The 11,575-nt window shown below is 68.3% G+C and overlaps 1 protein-coding gene across 1 annotated transcript; it reads right to left on the reverse strand.

Annotated features, from left to right (window-relative positions):
• Positions 1–210: 210 nt before the first annotated feature.
• On the reverse strand, positions 211–11,575 carry NXPH4 (neurexophilin 4). Its single transcript, XM_067314088.1, has 2 exons — positions 11,474–11,575; positions 211–1,693 (listed from the first exon to the last, which is right to left on the reverse strand). Exons 1-2 carry the CDS (start codon positions 11,519–11,521, stop codon positions 929–931), a joined length of 813 nt encoding a protein of 270 aa, XP_067170189.1. The 5' UTR covers positions 11,522–11,575; the 3' UTR covers positions 211–928.

Raw genomic sequence — 11,575 nt, forward strand, 5'->3', positions numbered from 1 at the left:
AGGGAGCACGGTGCTGCCGCCGTGGCGCCGTCCCCCAGCACAGCACGGCCTGTGCCAGGCACTGCACAGCCCCCAGTCCCGCACGGCCCTGGGCAGGGGAACAGCACCCAGGATTGGGGACACTGCCAGGTGTCCGCCACCACAGCGGCAGGAACTGTCGGTGTCGCCACACTGGCCATCGCAGCCTATGGGATCAGCACACTCCACAGCAAGCTTTCCAATTTTTTTATTTATTTTTTAATTTTCCACTTTTTCATTTTGGTTTTCTTAAAAAAATATGAAGAAGCCTCTGCTCAGAGTGGGGTGAGGGCAGGAGCTGGCGGGCAGCAGGCACAGCGCGGGGCAGGGACCCGCGCGTGCCGAGCCCCGAGTCCCAGCCCTGGGCACGTCCCTCTTCACCGCAGGGTTGGCTCAGCCGAGGCTGGGGCCAGGGCCAGGGGGGCAAATCCAGGTGGGAGACTGCAACTTTGTGCAGTTTCCTCCCCAGCAGCAGTGGGCGGATCTCCGTAGGGCGCTGGGGACTTGGTCTGGTGCCCCAATGTCCGTCCCTGGCCTGGGTGCTCCCGGCCAAGGAGGGGCAGATGGGGCCAGGGAAAGGCTCCAAAATACCCAGGATGGGTGCCCGCACAGGCGTGCTGGCCAGCGTGCACACTTGAGTGTGCACACGTGCATCCACACGCATGGAGGTGCGCACACAAGTGTGCACACATGCATGCATGCACATGGAGGTGCACACATGCATCCACACGTACGGAGGGGCGCGCACGGGTGCGCACACATGCATCCGCACGTGCGCACACAGGTATATCTCGCACATCCGCACAAACAGGAAAAGCCCCCAGTGCCTGCTCCCTGTCGCACACCAAAACCTGCCGTCAGCCCCGTGCGCCCGCTCGCCGCCCTGCCCGCCGTCCCGCTGCAGGGGCTGTCAGCCGAAGTAGGGGTTGTCGTGCTGGAAGTTGTAGTCAGGACAGACCTTCTGGACCAGCTTGTAGTCGATGCTGAGGAAGGAGATGAAGATGCAGATGACCTTGAAGGGCTTGGCGCAGAGCCAGGCGGCGTGGCTCTGCGTGTGTTCAGTGAAGCACACCTTGGAGGGGTCGTAGAGGCAGGGCTTGTTCTTGCGCGCCCGGTTGGTCTTCTCGTACTCCACGTGGCAGTTGAGGGCCTTGGGGCGGCCCTGGGGCAGGGTGCTCTGCAGGGGCGGTGGGCGCGGGAGGGCGGTGGGCGCTGGCAGCAGCACCTCGAAGCCCACCGCCTTGGAGGGTGGCACGATGCTCACCGAGACGTTGCCCAGGCTGGAGGAGTTGTGGCGGAAGTAGACGCTGAAGGTGCCGTTGATGTGGTCCACGATCTTCCCCGTCACCAGCAGGCTGAACTTCAGCGTCTTGATGTTGAAGTAGAAGTCGCCCCAGCCGAAGATCTTCTTGGCGCGGGCGGCCTTGAGCGAGGGCTTGCGCCGGGTCCGGGGGCTCGGCACCCCGCCGGCCGTCTGGTTCCTCTGCCAGTCCCAGGGGCCGCGTGCAGCGCCGGCAGGCTGCCCCATGCCCCGCAGCGGCTCGCCTGGCACCAGCCGCCCGGGCTCCAGCGCGGGGGGCTTCAGGCTGCCGTAGGGCACGTCCTTGAGGAGGCCGGAGGTGCCCAGCTCCAGGTAGCCCAGGGTCTTGGCAATGTGACCCTCAGCGCAGACCATCTGCATGGGGGAGAGGGCAGAGGCTGCGCGAGCGTGTGCCTGTCACCCCCGCGCTCAGCCTGCCTGTCCCCCCCCCAGGGCCACACGTCCTGCCTGCGCCCATGCCCCCTCCTGTGCCCATGTACCCCTTGCACGCACTGTGCAGCCATCCTGTGCCCATGCACCGCTCTTGGACCCATGCACCCACACTCCCCTTGCACCCACTGTGCAGTCCTCCTGCGCCCGTGCGCGCCTCTTGGTTGCGTGCACTCTTGCATCCATGCAGCCCTCCCTGCACCCATGCGGCCGTGCCCCCAGTCGTGCCCGTATCCGAGCCCCAGCCGCCCACCCAGCCCTGCTCAGCCGTGGCCAGGCCCTGCGCAGGTCCACACGCCGGGGCTGCCTCTCGGCATCGCCCCATCCCCGTGACGGGAAGGGGCAGGAGACCGGGCAGCGCGTTACCGCCTGCCCCGCCACATCTGAACCCTATTAAAATGCAGGGGGAGCGTGCAGAGAGGTGAGGGAGAGGGGGGCCGGCGAGCCCTGCGCTGCCTGTCGGGGAAGCCTAATTGCAGTAGCCCGGGCCTCCGATCTGCAGCCGGAATTGCAGAGCCCCCGCCGGGCTGCGCGGTGGCTGCTCCTCCCGCCGTGGCAATTGCACCGGGGCGGCGATGGCCGTGGCGGCAGCGCAGGCTCCGCTGCTGGCAGAGGGGCGCGCGGAGCCCCTTGCTCTGCCAGCGGGAGGGGGCTGGCGGCTTGTCCCCGTCCTTCCTGCGTCTGAGCCTGTCCGGCCCCCGCAGTCGCTCCTGGCTGGGAGCGCAGCGCCCAGCCCCATGCACCGCTGCCGCCTCGGCACCGCGGGGCGCGCGCAGGAGGGTGCCGGGGCAGTTGCAGGGGGCTGCGTCCCGGGCTCCGCTCCTGCTGGCCATTTCTGCAGCGAGCGCGCCAGGTCTCGTGCCGCTGGGGCACGGGGGCAGGTCTGCGGGGGCGGCGCATCCCGCAGCGGCCGGAGCAGCACCGCGGGAGCCCGCCCGGCCGTGGGACGCTGGTGCTCGCCCCGGCCCAGCTGGCACCGCTGCTGGGCTCAGCCCATAAACTGCTCCACTGCCGACTCAGGTGCAGCCGGCCCCGGCGCCCCGAGGCTCTGCCCCAGCCCGGCCTGCGTGGGGGGGGGGGGGCAGGGAAGAGACGAGTTTGCGAGGTCTCAGCCCAGCCCGGGCAGGCGGCGGGGGCCAGGCTTGGGGTACCGCGAGGCCGCAGCGGAGCCTCCGCACGGCGCTGGCCGCCCCCCCCCCCCGGCCCCCTCCCGCCATGCTCTGAACACGGCTGCTGCGTTCGCCCTTATCTATATTTCAACGCAGCTTCAAAGCCAGGTGCCTTTACAGCCAGCGAGAGAGGAAGAGGGAGCGCAGCAGGACGGGAGACGGAGCGATAACTGGGGGAGGGGAGAGGGCCGTCGCCCCCAGCCCAGCCCGCGGCAGGGATGTGGCTCTGGGGAGCCCCTGGCTCCTCCATCCCCGCCGTTAACCCCGCTGCACAGGTCCACCAGCCCCCCGAGCCTCGCGTCCCTCTGCGGGAGGCAATTCCCGAGGGGCGAGCCCAGGCGGGAGCCCACTGGGGGGACAGGGCCACGTGGGGGCTGCTCCGGGGCGGGGGGGCACATGCGGGATGCGCTCCCAGACCCCGCCGGCCTGGAGCAGCTGTGCGGAGGTTTCTCAGCCCTGCTCCCGCTTCCCGTCTCCGGGCACAGAGCCAGGACGCCTGGGGTCTTGCCCAGCAGCGCTACGGGGCTCCCAGGCCCGGCCCCTCCTGCCTCAGTTTCCCCTCACCACGCACCCCCCCCCCCCCCATGATCTCCTACTAGGGATGAGGAGGGCACGGGGATGCAGTGGGAATGCAATGGGGACGGGGATGCAATGGAAATGGGGATGCAATGGGGATGGGGATGCACTGGGAATGAGGAAGGAGGAAGGAGATGTGATGGGAGACAGGGATGTGATGGAAACAGGGAAACCCCCTGCGGGTGCTACATGCTCATGCTGCTGTCAGGCCCCTGTGCACGTCACCGCACATGCATGGCCCTGTCTGGTGTGCGTGCACGGCTGCCACATGCGTGCAAGCACTTATGCTACGCTGTGGGTGTGCAACGCAGCAGGGCAAGGGTGCAGGAGGGGCTGGGGATGGCTGCAGAGGGATCAGGAAGGATCTCAGTGCCGGCATCAATTTGGCTTGTCAGGGCCAGCAGTGACGGCCGCTCACATCCCATTTGCCAGCAGGGCCAAGTGCCGTCAGCTGCTCCCCCGGGGCTGGGTCACCTTGGCGGAGGGAGGGAGCGGATCGACAGGGCTGCCCCGCGGCGGAGCGCGGCGAGCTCCCACGGCAAAGGAGGAGCCACTCCGACTCCATCCGAGCCCAGCTGTCGCGTGCTGCCGAGCACCCTCGCTGCCCTGAGCATCCTCGTCTCCCTGATCATCTCCCTGAGCATCCTCACCGCCCTGAGCACCCTCACCGTCCCAGGCATCCTCTTCTCCCCAAGCATCCTTGCTGCCCCGAGCATCCTTGCCACCCTGAGCACCCTCACCTCCCCGAGCATCCTCGCCTCCCTGAGCCTCAGCGCAGGGTGCTGGAGCAGGCACTGCTCCACGGATCAGGGCCTTCAGCTCTCCCCACAGGCACAGGGTCAAGCCAGTGTCCCCCCCCTGTCACCCCACTGCCTTCGTTAGTGCAAGGAGATTAATTGGAGGTGGTGAGCGACAGTCCCCGCGGGCCTGCTCCCCCCGGCGCGGCGCAGCCCAGGGCGGTGTGGCATTTCCAAAGGTTAGCAGCAAACAAGGTGCTTGTGACAGCTCCCATTTATCTCGCCGGCGCCGTGCGGGTGCTAATGCGGCGGCCGGTGTCGCGGCGCAGTGGAGGGCTCTGCCGGGGTGTGGGGAGGGACCCGAGCAGGCGCCCGCGCATGCCGCGACGTGCACGCCGCACCCCCGCAACTCCACGTGCAGACGAGGGTGTGCGGTGAGCCCTGGTGCCAGGGCTGCGCGTGCGAGTGTGCGCGTGCCGCCACGCCACAGGTGTGCACCGAGATGTCATCCGGCACATGCACCTGCGTCTGCGAGAGCGTGAATGAGAGCACCAAATGCCTGAGTGCCTGCACACACGTGTGCCGAGCGGTGTGCAGCTGAGTGTGCACGAGTGTCTACGTCCCTCAGAGCACGTCCGTGTGCACAAAGGCAGGGTTACACACGCACACCTAACATCTCTGCATGTGTCTTTACAAGTTTGCCTCTGCTTCTCAGGGTGCATGCGCACATCTGTATGCGTGTGCATGCCGGGATGCATGTGCACATTGGGATGCATGTGTATATCAGGAGGCATGCACACATCAGGATGCATGTGCACGTTGGGATGCGTATGCATGTGAGGATGCGTGTGCACGTTGGCATGCCTGTGTATATCGGGATGCATGTGTGCATCGGGATGCGTGTGCACATCAGGATGCGTGCATTTGCGTGTCTCTGTGCACGCCTGGTGCCGAGGTCCCACGTCCGCGTGGCAGCGGCCGTGCCTGCACCTCTCCCCAGCTATGAGCGCAGATGGGGCTGATGAGTGGCAGGCTGCTAATGAAAGTCCCCAGGAGGCGAATCTGCGGTGACAGCTCCTCGGTGCCAGGGCAACGGCTTGACCTGCTGTTGGGGACACCTGGGCCAGGTCCAGGGACACCGGCGGAGCCGGGGGCTGCAGGCCAGCAGTGCAAGCCACGACCAGTCGGGCACCTGGCCACTGCTGGGGGCTGCGGGAGAGGAGGCTCTGCCCCCGCCAGTGAGACCCTGAGGGCTGCAGAGCCGAGCGCTGCACACACCCCGCTCCGGACAAATCCCTCCAAAGCCGGGCCACTTCCCGCTGCCTCCACGGGAACGCACCGCGAGAGCCGCCAGTCTGCCTGCGCCCTCACTCGGGGCGCAGGACGGTGCTGCCAGCAGCCCCCTTGCTGGCAGGCGAAGCCGCGTGGGCCGGGAGGACCTCGCCTCCTGCAAACGGTTTTGCCTTCACCCCCGAACAGACACCTCTCTCCGCACAGATGGGAGAAAATATGCAAATGCTGTGGCTTTATTAACGCGCTCGGCACGCGCCGGCTAATAAATATTTCATAGCCCGAGTAGGACTTCGGGTTTTTTTTTTTTTCTTCTTCTTCTTTCCTTCCTTTTGGTTCCTTTTCCCTGTCATTCGTTTCCTGCCTTTTCTTTTCTCAGCCATTGTTTTATTTATTTATTATTTTTAAGGGCTTCGCGGTGAGACAGGAGCTGGTGTGTGTTGGGGGGGGGGGAGAGCGGGGAAATGTGCACCCCCAGCCTCCCCCCGCAGGTGGCAAAGAAAAGTGCTGTTAAGAGCAAAGGAAAAAATATAATAGAAGGGAGGAGCCGGCAGAAGGCGAAGGATCGAGGGCTTGTGTGACTCATTGGGCTCGAGGAAGAAAAGAGACTGAAGGGGAAAATGAGGAGAAAAACGGAGCGGGAAGGGGGCGAGGGCGAGCGGGTGTGCGAGCGGGTGCGCGAGCAGCGTGCACAGTGGAGCCAGCGAGGCACCGGGGTGAGCGTGGATGGCCGCACGCGGCCACTGCCGGGCTCGGAGGGAAGGGGATCCTCGCCCGGAGCGCCGCGGGGCCCTGAGCGCTGTGGGGCGTGGGAAGAGCGTGTGGAGCCTGGAGCGGGGCCGGGCCATGGGGATGGAGCCGATTGGGGACACGGAGGCGCAGGCGGGGGGTGGGGGGGGAATCAGCCCCAGCTTGCTCATGCATCACCGGCAAGCCCAGCCCGGACGCCTGGGCCCCTCCTGCCCAGCCCCCGGCGCCCGGACACCTGGGCCCCTCCTGCCCGGCCCCCGGCAATGGGCGCCCGTTCCCTGTGGCAGGGCCGCTGGGCTGGTCTCGGCGACGTCCTCCAGCGGCTCCGCACCCCCACGCCCCCCCCGAGCCCCCAGGCGCCAGCCCGGCACCCAGCGCCGGGGTCCTGCCTGCCTCCCCCCGCGCCTCACCGTTCCACTTTATTATTGCAATAAATGTAGCCATAAAAGTGGCAGGTATCGGCGCGCGAGGAGATCGCTTCTCCTGAGCTATGGAAATGTAATTTCGAGTGTGCCCGGGAAATTTTATAAGATCTTATCAGGCGGGATCATAAATTGCATTTCCAGCCCCCCCCCCCTCCCCGCCGCCACGCTGCGCACCCCTTGCTCTGAGCTGGGCCTGGCGCCGAGGCCGGGGGCCGCCAGCGGCTGCCTGTCCCCATGGGGCGGCACGTGGGGCCAGCTGCCCCGGCCCCCCCCGGGCCCCGGTGGGGGGGGGGCGCAGAGTGGTGCTGCTCGGTGCCGGCAGCATCGCGGCCGCGACGCCCCGGTGCCCGCGGGGCGGGTGGGCGCTGCCGGATCCCTGCGGCGGTGGCCCCGGGCCCGTCCCGGCAGCGGGGGCCGGGGGGGGGGGGGGGTGACTCCCTGTTGCGCGCCGGGGCTGCGAGTGCTTTGCAACCCACCGTTCCTGCAGGCCGGGTGCTTGTTCCCGCAATGACTTTCCTTTTGCAACAGCGATCAGGGAAAAAGGCGGCCGGGGGGGGGACACGACATGGGCAGAGGGACGTGATTATTTCTTTAGTAGCAATCCAAGCGGCTGGAGAGGAAGCTTCATCTTTCCTGGGCCATTTACCTTCGGCGCCCGAGCGCGAAGGCTGAGCCAGGCAGCTCAGCGCAGCGGCTGGAGCCACCCCAGCCGCCCCCCCCCGGCACCCGACACAACACCAGCAGTTAAAGGCAGGAGGGGAAAAGCGATGAAACGGACCCCGGATTTGCACTGCAGCAGCCGGGCGGCTGTGCCGGGAGCGGGTCCAGCCGGGGCACCCAGGCACCCGTCCCCCGCTGCTGCCCCCCCACCCCGCGGGACCGCGCCGCCCCGCGCTCCTGGCTGCAGCCTTATTGAATCTCCCCGCGCAGGGTGCAAAGGGCACCGCAGGGAAGAGTTATTAAAAAAAGGGAAATGAGTCGCTTGGAAACCTTCTTTCGGCATAACAGCGCGTGTTTGTTTGGCAATAGATTAGCTCAGCCATGCTGAGCACACAACAGCCGCTGCAAAGGCGCTGGGCTCGGAGACCCACGGGGGACGGGAGCGGGGAGAAACGCGCCCATTCCAGCGGCACCCATCCCGGTGCCTGGCTGGGGCCGGGAGGGCTGTGGCGTGGCACAGCCCTGTTCCCCTCCACCAGCCCCAAAGGGGGCTGCGTGGGCCGAGAGGGGAAACCGAGGCATGGAGCAGGGCAGCGGCAATGGGGGGGCCCAGCTCCCCCAGCCCCAAGCGACAGCCGAGGCTGGGGTGCTGCTTGCTCAGCACCCACGTGGCCGGCTGCCCCTGTGTGGGAATGACAGGCTAGTGCTGCCTCCCTGCTGCAGGTGAGCTGAGTTTGCTGGGTCTGAGCCAAGCTCCTGGCTGCGGTCCGAGGCGCAGGAAAGGTGCATGCCTGGGAAGCACTGTCCCCAACCAAAAGCCTGAGCGGTAAATACTTCTGCCCCCCAAACCTGCAGCCCCGTCGTCCTCATCCCTGCGCCTGCTGCAGCTCCCGCGGCAGCAACATGCCCAGGCCCCCACCGCCACTGCCGCAGTCCACGCCGAGCCGGCAGCGTGCCCCCCCGGCGCAGGGCCCAGGCGTCCAGGCACTGCTGTCTCGCTGCCACTCCCCAAAATCGCACTGCTGCGATGGGGAAGGGGTGAGTCAGCCAGCGAGCCGGGGGGAGACGCACAGAAGGAGGCGGCAAACGCAGCCGGCTCGACGCCAACAGCGGCACCTGCATCGGCCCTGCCCTGCGCACCCCGAAAAGCGGCGGGGGCCTCGCGCTCGGCTCCCCTTGGCGGGTGCCCGCTGAAGCCTGTGATGTGGCTGCTTTGGGGACAAGCTGGGAGGAGGAAAGGGGGTGTGCGTCCCCAGGCCAAAAAAGGGTTAAATTCTCCCCATGAAGGGGAGCTGGGGGGAATGGGGTGTCCTTGCACCTAGAGGACCGGCAGCATCTGCTTGACGCGGGACCATCTGTCAGGCAAGAGCCCAGGAGACGGCGGCAGCCCTCAGGCAGCAGCCGGGGAACGGGGCGGCAGGGCTGAGGCTCCCAGGGGCCGGCACGTCCCCCGGCCCCGCTGGAGCAGGGGTGTTCCTGGGAAGGGCGAATGCGAGAAGGGGCAGCCTGCTAGCTACCAGCACCGCTCCAGTGGCTTGGAAATACCCCATTGCCCCCCCCCCCCACACCCACTAGGGACAGGGAAACTGAGGCACAGGGCCTGGGAGCGGCACTTCCCCAAAAAACACAGCGCCGGGGCAAGAGGAGCGGCCCCAGGCTCTGCGGCTGCTGCCCGTGTGGGGGCTGCACTGCTGGCACCCAGCGTGGGCTCAGCCACTGGCCCCTCTCCCGGCAAGGCCGGGAGACCGCCGCGGGAATGCCCGGCACCCGGCACTGGGAACTGCTCCCAGCGCCTCCGGGCATCCCGGCCCCACACCGAGGCCCCCCCCAAGCTCTAACTGCCAATGCACAAAAATAATGTAATGCACCAACGCGGAGCAGCGGCCCCAGGCCGGCGGCGCAGGAGGGCAGGGACGTCACCTGCAGGAGCCCTGGCGTCCCCGGGCCAGCACTGGCAGGAGGAAGCAGCCCGGGGGCGGGGGGGAGCGGGAGCCAGGGAGGGATGCTGAGCACAGGCCCAGCAGGGACGGGCGCGTGCCGGGCTGGGCGAGCTTGTCCGCACCAGCGGGGAGGCAGACACCCGCTTGCGCACACACAACACGCCCAGTGGGGACAATCAGCAAACACACGGCCACGGCGCGGGAGACACCCTGGTGGTCCGTGCTTCCCACGGCAACACTCGCACGCACACGCGCGCACACATGGGGCTCATCCCCTGCAGCGTGCACGCTCGCCGGCGCGCCCCGCCGTGTGCCAGGCGCTCGCCCCGTGGCACACGGGACATGGGGCAGCACCCCGGGCCGGGGAATGAGCCCGACCCTCCGCCACCTCTCCCTGCCCCCGGACCGGCAGGGAAAGTTTCTCCCCTGCCAGGACCAAGGGGGCAGCACCGACCCGACCCCTGCGGAAATGGGACTCCATCCATGGGGCAGAGCGCGCAGTGGGCCGGGGCGCCTGGCACCGCGGCGGGTTGGGGGCTCCCCCCGCGCCTGCAGGGATGCGCGCCGGTGCCTGCAGGAGGCCGGAGCACCCTGCAGCCCCCCGGCCACGGCTCCCCCCCTCGCAGGCAGCGGGAGGGGGACGGGGCAGCGCCCTGCTCCTGATTTCATCAAAACAAAACCATTTGTCTTGAAGCAGCTCCAGCACTAACAGATGCTCTGCGTTAGCTGGACATGGGGAGGGGGTCACGCAGAGCCGCCCCCCCCATGCACGCACATATACACGCACACATATATACATATATATCTACATGCACAGGGACGGAGCGTGCCGGAGAGATAAGTTGCAACAGCCTTCGCCTGGGGGAGGGAGGGTTGTGCAAGGGGGGGGACCCTGATGTGCATCCAATTCCCCAGAGGGAATTGACTCGTTTGATTTTATTCATGAAACACGGAAAGTAAAAATGGAGTGTCAGGAAATCAGATCCACTAGGTGATGAGCCTGGGCACCCCCGCCAGGGCCTGGGGGGACACGAGTCCCCTCCAACCACCGTCGGTGCCCGACGCAGTGGCGACCCCCAAATCCTGCCACCCTCGCGGGGGGGGACGCGGGACCAGCAGCCTCGGCACCATCCAGCATCCCAGGCGGGGAGATGCTGCTGCCCCGGGGCTGCTGCGAGGACCCTGGGGGGGGGTCGCGCGGGACGTGCACCCCCGTGACCTCCCGAGGACACAGGCAAAGGGGCAAGGACAGGCAAAGCCCCGTCCCGTTCTGGGGGTAAATGCCCCGTGCTCCGACTGCCCCGCTGCGGGGGCACCCGAGACGGTGGGGGGGAACGGGGGCCCCCGCGGGGATAAAGACCCAGCTGGCGCTGGGGCTGAGCCCGCACCCGCTCGGGACAGGAATGAGAGGTCGCTGGCGGCTGACTCCAGCGCTCGCCCCCTCGGCGGAGCCGCGCCGGGTCGGCCCGGGCTCGGCGCCCCCCGCGCTCCTGCCCCGACGGCGGGGCCGCCCACGCGCGCCCGCTCCACGCGCCCGCGCGGCTCCGTCTCGCGCGTCCCGCGCCCCCCCCGCATCTGCCAGACGGCGCTTCGCCGCGGGGGGGGGAGGGGGGGCAGCGCCCATGGCCGCGGCCCCCCCGCCCCCAGCCCGGTCAACTTGGGGCGGCCGGAACCCCCCCCCCGGCAATGCCTGCCCGTGCCCCCCCCTCCCCCGCAACTCCCTGCCTGGACGCGACCCCCCACCCCCCCAAGCCCGCACCAGCCCCCCCGGCACTGCGCGACCCCCGGCCGCTGCCCCAAGACCCGCACGGCCCCCTTCCCCGGGATTGCGCGACCCTCCCCACGCCTGCGCGGCCCCCGCTCAAAGGCAGGACTCCCCCCCCCCCCCCCAGCATTGCACGGACCCCCCCGGCATTGCACGAGCCCCCCACCCCCCAGCAATTGCACCACCCCCCCCGAAATTGCACGCTCCCTCCCCGCAATGGCACGCCCCCCCCCCCCGGAATTGTACGACCCTCCAAATAATCGCCCCCCCCTCCTCCCAGATTGCACGCCCCCCCCCCCCGCAACCTCAGGACCCCCCCGGAGATTGCATGACCCTCCCGGTAATTGCCCCCCCCCCGGCCCAGCTGCGGCCCCAACTTCGGGCGCCCCGTACCTGCAGCAGCAGCCAGGGCCCGAGCAGGGGCAGGCGGCGGCGGAGCATCGCGGGGCTCCGCGGGCTCCCGGGATGGAGGGAGCGCGGCAGGGCGGGCGGAGG

This window comes from Apteryx mantelli, chromosome 33 (genome assembly GCF_036417845.1).
Source record: "Apteryx mantelli isolate bAptMan1 chromosome 33, bAptMan1.hap1, whole genome shotgun sequence".
Lineage (NCBI taxonomy): Eukaryota > Metazoa > Chordata > Aves > Apterygiformes > Apterygidae > Apteryx > Apteryx mantelli.